Here is a 15,620-nt window from a genome sequence, read left to right as displayed (position 1 = left end):
TAGGGAAAAGCACTGGGAAAATTTCTCTTGCTGCCTGGTTGAAAAGATGTGTTAAAGGCTGGCAACCAATTCTGGGAGCAAGTAACTTCCCTAGCAGCTACTCCACTTTGCACAGACATGGAGGTTGTATGTGTCAGCATGCTGTTGTTTCTGTAACCTGACAGTCTTTCTCAGAACTCAATCTTTTTTTCTTGTTTTGTTTTTTTTAAAGATCCTATCTGTGTTTCTGTCAGCAATTCTCATGTTTATGCCTTAAATGTATTCTTGTTTACTTTTCTGTTAATACTGTGTTTCTTTTATAGATCAGATACATTTTTATATGTTCCTTCAAACTGCTTAATTTGTTGTATTTGCATGTTCCCTCACTTTACTGCTGTTTCATCTGAGGGCAGCGTGTGAAACTGCATGGGTAGTCATAGCCTTTAGTGCATAGTTTTTTCAGTGTAGATAAAAAATTACTGTGTAAAAACACTGAGTAGTGGAGTTATGCTGTTTACATTATTTGCTTTTGTCCTTGTTTATGACCTTGTTCATTCAAGGCTCAGTGTAGCACCAGTTTGAGTTAAAAATTGTGTTTGTATATACTAGAAAAGAATTGAGAAAACAACTGGGAAGATTCAGGAGATCTGATTATTAGATAGGAAAGCAACAGTGAAAAGAGAAAGGTTGTGTGTTCGAGGGTTTTCTTTTTAGTGACTGCTGTGGAAAAATTGTGAGGTGTGTGGGCTTGTAGCAGTTTGTGTGTTACTCTCTTTCAAGGTGTTATTTGGTTTTTACCAACACCACTACTTTTCAGCTTGTAAAAATGTAAATGACTCTTTGGGGTCATTTGCTACTTAAACTGGGCTGATCAGTGATTGCACATTTCTTGGTCAGGACAATGTGGCACTGAAAGGGCAAGATGCTGGTTGGCTGTTCTTTCTTTGTGTTTTGTGTGTTGACCATTACCCCAATAGTTTCCTTCACTTGATTATTCTTAACCAGAATAATTTTTTACAATGTAAAATTGTAACTACACTTCAGAAACCCCACAAAAACTCATATGCTATTCTCTCAGCTCCTGTGTAGTTTCTGAATTGGGTACCTCCATTCAAAGCTAAAAGAAAAAGTTGAGGAAGTATTTCACTTCTGCAATAGAATCTTGACCTTATCTCTGATAAGCTAAACACTAACATTCTGCCTCATCCAGATGGTTTTGGAAAGATTCATTTGTTGTTCTTTTTATTTCTGTTCTCCTTTTTTAAAGATATTTGGGCCATAGGGTGTATATTTGCAGAGCTGCTAACATCAGAGCCAATATTCCATTGTCGACAAGAAGATATCAAAACTAGTAATCCTTATCACCATGACCAGCTGGACAGAATATTCAATGTAATGGGATTTCCTGCAGGTACATACCGTATTTTTTATCACTGCTGTTCAAAGAAAGATATCCATATTGCTTTCTTTGCATATGAAGGTGGCAGCTGATCAAAGCAGCAAAGCTGTTCAAACACCATCTTTGTTTCATGAGCTATAAATCTAGAATCCAATGGTCAAATTAGGTATTTTCCCTTTTATTGATGATTGGGTTATCTTTGTGTATACATGTACCAATGCTTTATTATTTTAAAAGATTGTATTTAATGCTGGGTGATTAAAAATGAGAAGGAATATTTCTACATTGCTTCAGTACTGATTATTGATTTGCAAGGTGACTGATGATTTATGAAACCAAGCCAAAAAAATATATTTAGTGAATATTGTGCATTTGTTTAGTTCATGCCAAATTAAATGTAGCATTTGGAAGTAATGGAGGGTATTGATCCCCCCCCCCCCCACGTGGTAGAAAGCTGGTGGTATAGAAAAAATTTCTTTATGCCAAACAGGAAGAAAGAACTGGTTGTATGAACCAAAACAAATTAGTGGGGATATCACTTGTTGCATTTTCCCCTCAGTGTTAGTCACACTTTGTTTTTATGCCGTCTGCCTTGCTTCTTCAGTTAATACTTTGTTTTCTAGTGTTCACATGATTGCAGGTGTCAGAGTAACAGAGGCCTTATTTTTGTTTTAAACCTTGTTTATCTTTCTCCTCACTGCTTGTGTTCCCTGCTCCACTGTTAATTGTTTGGGTTTTTTTTTTCCTGAACTTGCCTCTTCCTTTCACATGACTTTTGTGGTCTATATGTTTGTGTTGGTTCTAGAATTTTGTTATTAAACATGCTCTTATTTTTGCTTTTGCCTTTTCTTGTGTGTATGTGCTTCATTGCTTCTGTACTGCTCTATGAGATTCACGGAAATGTTGCCTTTGCATATTGTCTCCGTAGTTTTGCTTCTTCAAGCAATACTGTCCCCTTCTGCTTTTGAGCTAGAATTTTACCCTTTTATACTTTTCTTAGTTCATTTGGGTTTTACATTGGTTCTGTATAGCTTATGTAAGTAGATCACACTCTCATTTTGGTTTTCTGATTGGGTTAATGAATCCTTTCTAATGGTCTGTGTTTGACCTTTGGAGTTCTTTGGTTTTTATCAAGAAATGCTTTTCATTCAGTTGCAGCAGTTTTTTGCATTTTAATTGACACTTGCCATATCTGAAATAGTTTCTCATGTCTATGGGATAGGAAAGAGGAGAGTATTTTGTTTAACTAAGCAATAATTAAGTAATTATATCTTATTTATTTATTCAGTGCTTTTAAACTCGCTTTTCTGCAGTAGTGATCAGACTTAGTAAAGATTTTAATTGAACCAAATTAGTTGCCCACAGAGCCTTTTCAAGAGTTGGAGCTTAAGACATTTGAGGTTAGGTGCTGGTAGTGAGTCTTTTGTTTTATTTTAAAATCCATTTTGGCCTTGGTCTACATTGAGGTGAATTATTCTTCATTTTGAATGTGCAACTTTACTTTTTCTTAACTTTTTGTTTAATAACTGTATATTTTACTTTGCTGAAGTACCTCTGGGCAGTTTCCTGTAACTAAAAGTGCTGTCAGAACAGAGAATCCCTTAGAAGAAGACAGGGTTTGCTGGAGTCCTGTGTACTCCTGTCCTGAGATCACAGCTGTGTCTAAATAAATTAAATAACGGTCCTGAAGTGGTCAAGCTCAAGGCCTAACGTGTTTTTCTTCAGCATTGTTTTTTGGCCACTCTAGCTGGCATCTTTTTTTCGAATTCTTGGGTTAATCAGCACCCAGCTGGAGCCTCTTAGGTGTTGGTATGATTTATTGCGAAGAGATGATGAAGGAGTAGGAGCCAGGGAGTACAAAGGCATAAGTAACTACAACATTAGAGAAGTAGAATTTAAATGAGCAAATATCAAGGCTGTGGAGATACCTGGAAATGCTTTGTTTTACTCAGAGAGAAAGGGAAAAAAATAACTAATATTGCTTTGCAGATAAAGATTGGGAAGACATAAAAAAGATGCCAGAACATTCAACCTTAATGAAAGATTTCCGGAGAAACACGTAAGTCTGGGTTGAGCTTTCTTGATAAAGCATATTTTACATCTCTTTGCTACACTAAATTTCTTGCAGTTTGAGTTGTTTTCTATGACGATGCCAAACAAGGACTATGAAATTGTTATGACTTAGATTGTGAAAAATGAAAAATAAAGTTGTTTCATAGTGGTGGACTTGGCCTGTTGGGGTGGTGTGGATCAGAAGAGTAGCCAGAGTCTGTAAGGGTAAGGTGGCAGCTGTGAAACCGGTGATGCCAGTAAGACCCCATGTAGCTCAAGTTTGCAAAGCACAGTGTGGCAAAGCACAGCTGTTCCCAAATCTGTGGTACTGGCAGTGATTTTCGGTAATAGCTGCTTAAAAGGGGTCTGGTAACCTTTTACCATTTCCTAGCAAACAGTGAGTATCATTGTCAGGTTTGGTGTCTAGGGTAGCTTACAGTGACTAAAGAAGAAAATACCCTTCAGCTTTGCTGTCACGTTGCCATAGGCTAATACCTGCACTTAAAATACCACCCCATTGCCTGATTTCTGTGCTGAGGCATTTGGGGCTGTATAGTTACATGCACTTCTTGCATCTGCCAGGTTATTGCAACCATTTAGAAACCTTTTTTTTTGAGCTTCTCTTCAAAAATTAAATACAGTATAGTAGTAAAATTGCTACCAGGCAGTTTAAATCTAGTTGATAGTTTGCTGTCTGCACACTCTGGGTTCGAAGTGTGCTTTTTGTGTGGGTATGATATGCTTTTATGAGGATGTGAGGGAAACATGCCTTTCTGCAGTTCTCATTCTTAAGCAATCTCTGGTGTTGATAGTTGTGGTTTTTCCCTGCTTATTGGATTTGCAGGAGACTAAACTGTTCTTATTAATATGTTTTGTGACTACCAGGAAAACTTTGCAGTATCAATGTTTTGCATATTAGAAATACCACTTCTGTTTACTTTTCTAGGTATACCAACTGCAGCCTTATCAAATATATGGAAAAACACAAAGTTAAACCAGATAGTAAGGCATTCCACTTGGTAAGTTCCTGCAGACATAAAAAATCCCTTCTATATGTTACAGTTGTTTCAAATAAGTGTTGAGCTAGTGTCAAGTCCAATGTAACTAACTTTATAAATAAAGTTAGGAATAACTGATACTCTGCAGTCTGAAAATTGCAAAATCACTATCTTCTCACATTGATGAAATACCTTCTCACATTGATAAAATGATTCTGAGTGTCCATTCACCAGATTAGGTTCAGTATCAAGTCATTTTGAAGGTTTTGTTCTTTAAGTCATGTTATAGTCGTGTTAGCCTGTAGTTATATTTGCAGTGTTGCTGCGGTTTTGTTTTTTTCATTAGTCATTTTGCTGCTTTGCATACTTTCAATAGTTTACTTTTACTTTTAAAAATTCCTGTATGACTGATTTTTTTGATCATCCATATGGTTCCTTTGGTCCATATAAACTGTAGTGATTGTCCCATTAATTGATGATGTATGAAGTTTACTGCATTTTTATTGTGTCATTTAGTCAGATGATCTTTACATCAAGAAGTTATTAATATAGAAAATATTTGTGATAATATCTAGAAGGTTCACTTCTGTGTGGCATCTGTACAAGGGGGCAGAACCAAAGTTTTGATTCCTTGGGTGGATAACGGTTGCACAATCATTTTGATTTCTTTTTGTATGGCTGATCATGACCAAGACTTGTCATCCTGTGTTGGACAGCTCTAGAATTCAATCACCACAAATGATGCTAGTATTTTGCAGTGCTTTTTATTCGTGTTTTTCAGTGTGTTGGCAGCTCTTTGTCATGTTTTGCCTTTTCCTTTTCTGGCTCTTGGCAATGCTTTTTGAGAGAGTAAGAGTTGGCTTGTTCAACGTGCTATTCTGTAAAAACTTCATGTAGACTCAGAGAGCTGTGAGTTCTTGTGGATGATGTGAAAAACAAAACTGAATTGATCGTGGTAATTCATAGTTATCAAGTTCTTAACCATGCTGTCAAAACTGAAGGCTGAGGAGGGAAATGTACTTTCTCAACCTCAGCTTTTGAAGTATGGAGATTTGCAATGCAGTTATGAATTTTCACATGCAGTTATGAATTTCTCCTAGTGAAAGGAGATGACCAGTTCAGACTTAGATCATGACACTGGATCTTTTTAAGGTGAATGTATGAATCCTATAAAAGGCATGAGTAGGAAATGTAAATTAATTTTATTTACATGTGTATTTTCTTGTTTAAAAATACCCACTGCAGGTTAAAAGTGAAGCATTTGTTTTAAAGTCTTTGACGATATGTCATGGTGTAGTTTTGCTTTGGACACTTTGTTGTCATGTTGAAACATGAAAACTCTCTATTTTTCTGTGTGGTATCTGAAGGTTATCTCATGTGGCTTGTCCAGCACAGCTGTATTCCACACAGCTGCCAGAGTGGATGGAGAGAAGTATCTGCATGTACAGCAGACTTTTTGAATAAAAACCACGTAGTTTAAGAATGCATCACTGCAACTCAGCACTAGAGCTAAATAAAATAGTTATGGTCTGGTGTTCCTAGTTCACAAGGTCTCATCTAGGGTGCTGTGTCCAGAGGAGGGCCATAAAGGTGATCAGAGGTTTGGAACACCTCTCCTCTGAAGACAGGCTGAGGCAGCAGGGCTTGTTCAGCCTGGAGAAGAGAAGGCTCCCATGAGACCTTATAACACCTTTCAGTACTTGGAAGGGGGTCTCCAAGAGAGCTGGAGAGGAACGTTCTTTTGATAGAACAAGAGATAATGGCTTTCTAATGAAAGAAGGTAGATTTGGATTGGACATTAGGAAGAAATTCTTTATTCAGAGAGTGATGAGGCACTGGAACCTGTTGCACAAAGTTCAGGATGCCCCATCATTGGAAGTGTTCAAGGTCAGGCTGGACAGGGCTCTTAGTAACCTAGTCTAGTTAAAAGTGTCCCTGCCCATGGCAGGGGGCTGGACTAACTGACCTTGAAAGGGCCCTTCCAACCCAAATTATTTTGTGATTAAAGGTGCTAGTACATTGTGGAAACTTTTTGAAAGGTTTTGATAGAACACTTGTGACTGGAACTGAGTGTCCTGGGCTTTGCAAGTGAAAATAGGTGTCCCTTGATAGGAAATGAAGTTACTGTTTTAACAGGAGAGAAGAATATGGTTATGCCATTTTGGTTAGATTTTTGAATTCAGACACATTTGTATCGTCCTCACTTTCAGGAATACAGTGAAGTTTCTATAAATGGTTTTGGTAATGTAAAGGTGTTTTTTTTCTTTTTTTTTTTTTTTTTCTTTTCAGCTTCAGAAATTGCTCACTATGGATCCAATAAAGAGAATTACCTCAGAACAGGCTATGCAGGATCCTTACTTCTTGGAAGATCCTCTTCCCACGTCCGAGTAAGTGGTCAGTTTATTAACCTATAAGTGCATTCAGAGATGCTTTAGAGCTGTGCCTTCTCTCTGCCCTAAGTATGTTTGTGAATTTTGAGCTAAATACTGGCTAACAACCGAAGAAAGCTATAACCACTAAAACACCATTTGTGGTTTTTAAAATTAAGTAGCATTTTTATTAATCTCTTGCTTTATGGAACTTTGATCCTATTAGTTGCAGCACTAATCTTGTTACTCACTGACAGGTTGATTATGCATGCTACAGATCTTGCTAGACAACTGCTAAGTGCCCGCAGGTCCGCTTCTCTGCCTCAGAATGCCAGATGACAGTCTCTAATTAGTTTACATTTTTGTCTTAGCCTTTGTTGTAAATTCACCGGGTGGGGAAAGTCAAGTCTGTGTCTCTGTGCTGTCATCCTTAACAACTCAAATCCATTTTCTGTAGACACTCCTCTTTTTTGTTTGCATAGGCGGATTTACAAAAGGGGAAAAATTTATGGACAGTGAATGATTTCATTAAAAATTAAGCCCTTCTTCCAAAAGGCTAGCCAGAGAGCATGGCTGTACACCCTTTTAGGAAAGCTATTAGTACATCCTGTCTGTGATTCTCTACCCTTATGTAGGGAAGAATTTATAAAATATGTATACTTAAAAGGAATTAATTAAAAATGAAATTATTTCACTAAAGCCTGCTGGATTATTTATAGCATTTCCTGAACTGTCTCTGTGATTTAAAGTCATGTGAATGATTGCCTGTTGCACAAACTGCTTTTAGGATAGTGTTTGACTTTTTTCTCAAATTTAGGTTGACTTTTTAATGTGAATGCACAATGAGTATTGCTAACAGGTGTACAGAGACTTTATTATAAATACATTCTCCTGGTGAAGTGCAGGTAAATATTAGCTTGCGCTAGAAGTAGCAAATCCATGTGGACTGTGAGATATGAGTTGATAGGTGAAATTTCTAGTTACTTTTAAACTTTTTTTGAGGTGTTTTCTTTAATAGTCAGTGGAGTTTCCAGGAGTATTTTTAGTTAGTCCTGAGACTGTGAATTACACAATAGCTATAGTGAGATAGCTCTTTGTGTCCTTGTAGATACCTAACAAGTGATGGACCTTTCTAACCAACAAAAAAAATTACTGAGAGCTTAAGTTAGTGTATAAGAGAGAAATGAATGTTAAAATCAAATGTGAATATGTTTTTGCAAAGTTTAGAATATGGTGATAGTCAGACAGGGAAAACCTCTCCCTTAGTTACAAGTATGAAAGGATGGCTTAGGCAGCTTGAAACACTATCATGGGTAAAGTGTGAATCTTACAGGTCTTACCCTTCTGTTCCAATACAGTGATAAATAGACTTTTTTGGGGGACAGTGTTTTTGCAGGTTGTCAAATCCCTTACCCAAAACGAGAATTTTTAACAGAAGAAGAACCAGATGATAAAGGAGACAAAGTAAGTACTAGAAGAACAGTATCATCATGTTTCACTGGCTTTTACACTATTTCCTGATTTTATGTTATTTCATGTACTGCTTTTGAGTTGAAATTTTTCTTTGTGTTTAAACAATTGAGAAGAACCAGCAGCAGCAGCAGGGCAATAACCATACTAATGGAACTGGTCATCCAGGGAACCAAGACAACAGTCACACACAGGGACCCCCACTGAAAAAAGTGAGAGTTGTTCCTCCTACCACTACCTCAGGTGGACTTATTATGACCTCAGACTATCAGGTATTTTGTTTTATTCACATATTGTGTATTTGTTTTTCATGTTTAGAGCAGTATATCTTCAAACTAAAAAAGTAATTTTGTAAATGTCACTGTATTGATTGTTACTTTTTGGCATATTTTTTTTTCAGATTCATTTAGTTGATGATTTGTTGATATCCTGATGTTCTTTAGGTTAGCAGTTAGGAAATTAGGATCAGACATTATTAGAATTATTAATTATCACCTTCATATTAGGGAATGGTAATGGACCAGGAACCTTTTACGCCGTCTTCTGTATCACCTAAAAATGCCATTTCTTGCTTGAACAAACATGCAATGGTAGGAGGCAGAGGATGTAGCAGTAAAAAAGCTGTGAAATAAGAATCTGAACAAGTGTTTTAGTTGGGTTAATGGATGTGGAAACAGTATTTTGGATGACAAATAAAGACTTGGCATGATGCTGTCATATAATCTCTTTTGAAGATCAAGGGAGATTCCAGGTTGAGTAAGCCAAATATTGCAGATCTGAAGACCGGTGAGGTGGTGGCAGTCAATGAGTGAGGAAGATGAGGCAGTGCATTGGGAAAAAGCACTTGAGGAAAACATGAAAAATGTGTTCTGGCCTTCCTGCATTTGAGCTTGTGGTCAGACATTAAGAATCAGAGCCTGGAGTATAAGAATATCTTTGTGATCCCAGCAAATGATACCTGAGTTTTTGGGTTTGGATAAGGCTACTACTGGAGATGGGGGAGAAGAGAGTTAAGGACAGAACCTTTAGTTAATACAAGCTTAGAAGTTACAAAAGAGGAGCAGGGAAGACTTCAAATGATTCACAGGAGCAGTTAGCGAACTGCAGATTTTTGCAAGCCTAGGGAATAGGGGGTTTCAAGAGGAGGCATGCTGCTGGAAGTGTTTGCCTGCAGGAACTGACCGTTGCATACTGGTTCACATGGAATGCATGGTACAGGTGGCTGGACAGTCTTGGATGAAATCAAAAGATGGGGAAGTTGGAAACTACTGGCAATATTTTCAGTTTTAAAGGTTGATATCTAAATGTGAGACCCTGATAATGGAAACCCACTTAGCTGGGCTTACAGTCTGTAGCAAAACATAAGGGAGAGTTAAAAACAGAGTAAAGCTGCTGCTGCAACTTTCAGTCTTGCCTTTCAGTCTGATACAGCTTCTCCATGAACCACCAATGGGCTTTGAAATCTTGTGTTTCAGAGTTTGTTCCTCAGAGTACCAGATAGCCTCAGAAGCTGCCTGGGGGCATCACCTTCATCCTTACCTAAATCTGTGTATGCTCAGCATTGGCCAAAACTTGAAAGGACTACAAAAATGTAAAATAAGATCATTTTCAGGAGCTTTATTGTGAGACTCTTCATGTAGTCCCCAAGTGCCTTTATTCAGTTTATCCCAGGACATCAATAACACATCAGTTTGCAAGTCATTCTCTTTGAACAATATACATTTTTAGAGCTGTTTGAGACAGTGGTGAGCCTTAACTATAGTTCTGCAGGGTGGGGTGCCTCTAAGTATAAATGTCATCTATCTTTTAGTAGGATTATCCATCACAGGCACTCTTACAGGCGTTTCATCCCTTTCAATCTGGCAAGCTGCAGTCAGTTGCTGTTTTGGCCTTTTAATTGGCTCTTTCTTCTACTTCTTAAAAACACACATACAGAGCAGAAGGCAAATGCAGCTGTAACTTTCTTAATCTTGCCCTTGGGTGGAGTCACACATCTAAGGAGGTTGATTCAGAGGTTGTGTGTACTGTGTCAGGGAGCCCCATTTACATGCCCTATTTACATGCCCTTCACCTCATTTTGCTGCTGCATTGGGGCATTTTGAACAAACTTCAGCTCCTAGTTCTGTGGGCCAGAGCTGAGGTTTGCTGGCTGACAAGTCAGAGGAATCAAATTGCTTGGCCGGAGTTGGCATTGGTTTGTTTTCAGTTCATGCTCATCAGAATTTTTGTACTCACAGATCTCCATCCTGGGATTACAGCTGGGGGCAGCCCTTGTTGACAAATGAAATTTCAGAATACTACTCCCTTAAGATAATGATAACTGCTGCTTTTCTGTCTCATGAGCTCTTACTGCTAACTTGACTACTCCTGACCAGTCTTTCTGCTGTCTCTCTAGGAGGAAAAATGCCTGGTTTTCAAAAAAATACATCCTTTTCCCCCTAGCCTTGCAAGAGGCAGTCAGTAGATTTGTTCTGATTAAGGTGTCTGGAAAACATGAGAATCAAAGAGAGGAGACCTGAACTTGCCAGCACTAGAACAAAAGCAGTTAAGAGTTTCCACTGATGGTTTCAGGTCTCCCTGAAAAAATTCCTCACATTTTTTGCTTCTGATCCAGCAGCTTGAGGAGAGGGAAAACAAACATTACAATACAGCCCTCTGTTTTAATCAAACACCTGTTCCTTTGTTCTTCATTTGATTTGCTCAAATTCCCCATATAAAGCTTGTGAAGAAGGATTGCCATCTCCTGGGCAAGGCACACTAAGACAGTTTCTGCATTCACTCAGAAGTCAAATTACTCTCTGCAGGGCACATTGACCTCATATCCTTTTCTGCCATGCATAAAAATAGTAGACACATGGCACACAGACTTGCCTCCTTGTTTAAATCTGCAATGTGACGCTCCCAAAGGCAATGTGATTAAGCAGGCTGGAGCAATTCCACTACCCTGAGCTTTTGCTTGGGATAACCCTCTGGGTGCTTAATGGTATTTAGAAAGGATTGGATATTTACTTTTTTTCTTAAACAAAAGCCATTTGTTGCTCTGAGTGTCATGAAGTTCTCATCTGATTTTTCATTGCCTCTATCTTAAAATAAGATCTGTTTTAGAAGTCAGGATGCAGGGAGTGTTTTACAACTGAAATGAGTGGTCAGTTTTAAATGGTTAAACTTGTGATGGTTTCCTACACACAGGAGCCACACATGGGCAAAACCAATGTTCAAGACTTTTGCTCTTTGAAGTACATCCTGTATTTGTAACATGGATAAGGGTGACCCAGAGCTGTGACCCTTCTGTTGCTGAGGGACTTAGTCCTTCTCTCAAGGCTGAAGGCAAATGTCAACAAAGTTCGCTGTGCTAATGGTGTGGATCAGCAGTGCTGGTTTGTTCTCCCTGACATTAAGTGCTGGTCCAGCCATTTCTCCCCCTTTTCTCTAGAGGTGTTAGCTCAGTCCCATGAGTGTGTGTTAACAAGTAGAGTATGCCTTTTTTATTTCTGCCATCATCTCAGCTTCCTGGATGTAGCTTCTGTTCTAAATGCTGTACATGGAGAAATTGGGGGTTTTGTTTTTAGTTGTGACTTAATGTTTTACTTTCTCTCAGGGTGTTGGTTCACCACAGTTTTTTCCTATTCAGGTCTTAGTAGTAATGTCCTAGTCCTGGAATAGTTACTTTATAGAAGTTTCCAGACCTCTTTTAGAAGCAGCTTTTCCTGAAAAAGTACTATGTCCTGTGATATCAAGAATTCAGAAGCTACACAGTTTCTAAATGCTCCAAAGTTTGTGAGGGCATGTAAACCTTAATGTGGATGTAAACCAGCGCAGTATTGTACCGAAATTGTGTTAATTTATTGAAATGTTAAATGCTACTGAGTGGTCAGATACTTACTGAAATTCTCACAGGCAGTCCTTCTTTCCTTTATAACACATGATCAGTAAATAATAACTTTTAGTTTAAAATTGAAGTAGGCAGTTCCTGGTTTGCAGAGAGCTTCTTGCAATGATGAATGCTCCACTCAAATAATTGTGGGAATGCTGGTTGAAAGGGGCCTCTGGAAACCATCTAGCCAAGTCTCCCACTTGGAGCAGGGCTGTTGCTAGTTCTGACTCACTCAGGTTAGCATGGCTTTGTTAAGCTGAGTCTTAAAAACCTTCATAGAGAGAGAGCCCTCACAGACTCTATGGGCAGATTCTTCCAGTGCTGTTCTGGCTCCTTGGTGGTCCCTCCTACAGTGTCCCACCTGAACCTCCCAAGCCACAATCTAAGGACATTTTTGCCTGAAATATCTGGTTCCACTGAGGAACATGTCACTGTTGTCTTTAAACTCTCCTTTGAGCATCTAAAGGCTGCTGATAGACGACGCCTTAGCCCAGTCACAGTGCTCTCAGCCTGTACTCCTAGGTCACACAGAAGGGTGGCGAGTATATCCTCTATGTGTGAAAATCTCCAGAATAAGGCAGTGTGGTTCATCAGCAGTAAGATGCCTCACCTGGACCTCCACCCCAGCCTACCTTCCTGCTAGGAGAAGGGAGCAAGTGGAGAAGAGCACTGTCATGAATGGTGGTGGCCCAGTGTCATGTGCAGGTGCACAGTAGCCATCTGGAGGGTTGGCTGGAGGTTTGACTGTGATGGGTGAAGGTTCCTATTAGGCTGGAGAGCAGAAGGCTGGCAGCTCTCACTTTCTAATCAGGTATTCCTGATGTCTGTTACCTGCTGTAATCAGAGTAAGTGGAGCAAAGCCTGGAAGTGCAGCTGATTTGAGACTGTGTGTGCTGGGTGCCTCTTGAAGAAAGGAGTCAGTAGGTGAAACTGTCTCTCCATGTCCGTGTTACGAAGGGCTGTGTGTCTGTCTTCCCCCCCTGCAGCGTTCCAACCCCCATGCTGCCTACCCCAACCCCGGACCAAGCACATCGCAGCCCCAGAGCAGCATGGGGTACTCAGCTACCTCCCAGCAGCCGCCGCAGTACTCGCACCAGACGCACCGGTACTGAGCCGCACCCGCTGCAGCACCGGCCGCGCAGCTGCTGCCAGGAGCCCGCCTTGGGCCGCAGAATGTACTGTACAACCACACCTCCCACTGTCCCAGCGCCACGGGGCCGGGGGGCTCCCACCTTGTACCTGGTTTTGGGGTTAGACTTGAAAAGAAAGTGCTAGCACGGTTTGTGTTGTGGATATGCTACTTCTGTAGTTTACTTGACATGGTTCAGACTGAGCGATGCATTTTTTTCAGTGACAGTCTGTAGCAGGTGAAGCTGTGAAATGTGCTAGGGGCAAGCATTTTTGTTGTCGTATGTGGTGAATTCTCTTGATGTAACAACTTCATCTGACCGATAGTACACGACATCTTTGAACTGGTACTTGAAGCATACAGTATATGTTACCATGGCAAAAAAGCAAACTAACCGTAACTCTCAGACAGTTTTGATAGACATTTCTTTTTAGTGACTTTTGTGGGTTGATTCATTTTCCAGCTAGATCGATGTTTTATGACCGACATGATTGCTACGATGAGATTTTTTTAAGAACATGGAAACGTTTGCATTTTTTCCCAGCAATTACAAGCGTCCCAAAGATTTATTTCCAACATAAGTTTTTGTTTTTGTTTTGAAATCTATGACTTGACTGGTATTAAAGCTGCTATTTGATAGTAACATAAGTATGTTGTCATTGATATAAACATGTTTGGTTCAGCAAACAAACTAAAATGATTGTCATAGACAGTGTTTTATTTTTTTTCCTGTTGGTGTTAATGATTTGTGAGCATGCTTTGGGATTAAAAAAGCATGAATGATATTTCCTAAAAAGGTGCGGCATCCATTCAGATATTTTGTCATGATTTTTGAGAACCAGGTGTAGTGGATTTTAAATTTTGTTCAGTTTGTTTGTTTGTTTTTTTTTTTAATGTTCGCACGTTGTTTAGGGGTGCCATTCCTACTGCAGAGGAACAAGATGTTAGGAGAGCCTTAGAGTTTATGAGGAAAAACTTACATACAATGTACTGTATCAAACTATTTTACATGAATGACACAAGTATTCTGAGTAAAAAAAATCAAACATTGTTAAAACAAGGTGTTATGTAATAAATTTATTTTTCATAAATCTGCATTATGACCTTTGCCTGTATTTCTTTTTATCACTGAAAACCCCCTGCTCCTCCATCCATACATCTATATTTGGTTGTGTCCTGAGAAACAGCATTCAACAGGAATTTATCTTGCAAGGCGGGCTTCCATTAACTGGTGAGAAGGATAATTTTTCTTTTAAACAGCAGAAAAAAAAGTGCATTACTCTTGTTCTGTTTATGTAGCTGATGTGCTGGAGAGACTCTAAAAGTGAGTTTATTACTAGCAACATTTCCTAGATCAGACAGTTCCTTTTCATCTACAAAATCCAGAAGCATTCCTGTCTGGATGTTCTTCTGAGGTTTCTGTAGCTCATTCTTATTTTGGTAGGTAATACCATACTGTGATTTTGACAATACATGGAGGAAATTTTTCTGCAGGTGCTTCATGTGGTGTGAATATCAACTGGTGTGATTCATCCAAATGCACTGAGATGCCAGTGGGGGGCAAAACAAAAACCAAATCATTAGTCTGCCTGAAAGGCAAACCATGTTTGAAGTGAAGATTAAACTGCCTGACGGGATGGACTACAGGTTCAAGTATTCAGAAGGCTTAAGACTAAAGAAGAAAATCTGAGTGCAGAATTTATACTGCTTTTATGGTACTGTATGATGCCCTCTTAATTTTGACATAAAAGGTGTCAAAATCTGTCTTTTCTTGGTTTCCGGAACAAATTAATGTATAGGTGGGAGTGCCTTAAACTTTTTGGTTTGCTTTTCAATTGAAAGCATTTTCAGTTTTTATTCTTAATTTATATATAGGCTTTAAGCTTGCCCGTTCAGTATTGTCCAGACTGTTCCCAAGTACTCAGATGGTGCCAAGAGTAACTTTTTTTTTTCTAAAGTGCTATTGGCCCAGATTTTTTTTCCTACTGATGTATATTCATATTAATGCATAATAGATAATGTTATTCCTGTAATAGCAGACTTTATTTGATACCACTATAAAGTGATGTCTGCAGTTGAAAAGTAGCAGGCTTGCTTCAGTTTCATTTTTGCAAAAGGAAATGCATCCAGTTGACACAAGGGGCTCTTGCCATTAGTTTATGCTTGAATTTAATTTTCTTATTAAGAATGTGTTTGAGATAAAGATGCAGCTTATCAAATAATTATAATAAAACTAAATCATATTCTGCATTTAATTTTGAGTAGCCTGCTACTCTCAATTTCATTCACTTGTGTTCTCAATTTTAGTAGATATATTGCAGATTACATGAAAAAACAGATCCTACAGGGA

General features: G+C 38.8%; 1 protein-coding gene across 3 annotated transcripts in view; it reads left to right on the top strand.

Annotated features, from left to right (window-relative positions):
* Positions 1-14,367, top strand: part of CDK8 (cyclin dependent kinase 8) — a 49,267-nt gene extending 34,900 nt beyond the window's left edge. For 2 of the 3 annotated variants that reach the window (XM_031066030.1, XM_031066032.1), the window contains 7 exons: positions 1,247-1,390; positions 3,368-3,437; positions 4,377-4,449; positions 6,718-6,815; positions 8,183-8,261; positions 8,381-8,539; positions 13,128-14,367. In XM_031066030.1, the coding sequence (XP_030921890.1) occupies positions 1,247-1,390; positions 3,368-3,437; positions 4,377-4,449; positions 6,718-6,815; positions 8,183-8,261; positions 8,381-8,539; positions 13,128-13,253 (749 nt within the window). In that variant the 3' untranslated portion in view covers positions 13,254-14,367. The remainder of the gene's footprint in view (positions 1-1,246; positions 1,391-3,367; positions 3,438-4,376; positions 4,450-6,717; positions 6,816-8,182; positions 8,262-8,380; positions 8,540-13,127) is intronic. The other variant, XM_031066031.1, reaches the window with a different exon arrangement.
* Positions 14,368-15,620: the final 1,253 nt, after the last annotated feature.

The sequence above is a fragment of the Geospiza fortis genome, unplaced genomic scaffold (genome assembly GCF_000277835.1).
Source record: "Geospiza fortis unplaced genomic scaffold, GeoFor_1.0 scaffold16, whole genome shotgun sequence".
NCBI classification, from domain to species: domain Eukaryota; kingdom Metazoa; phylum Chordata; class Aves; order Passeriformes; family Thraupidae; genus Geospiza; species Geospiza fortis.
This window is presented reverse-complemented; position numbering and strand designations above follow the sequence as displayed.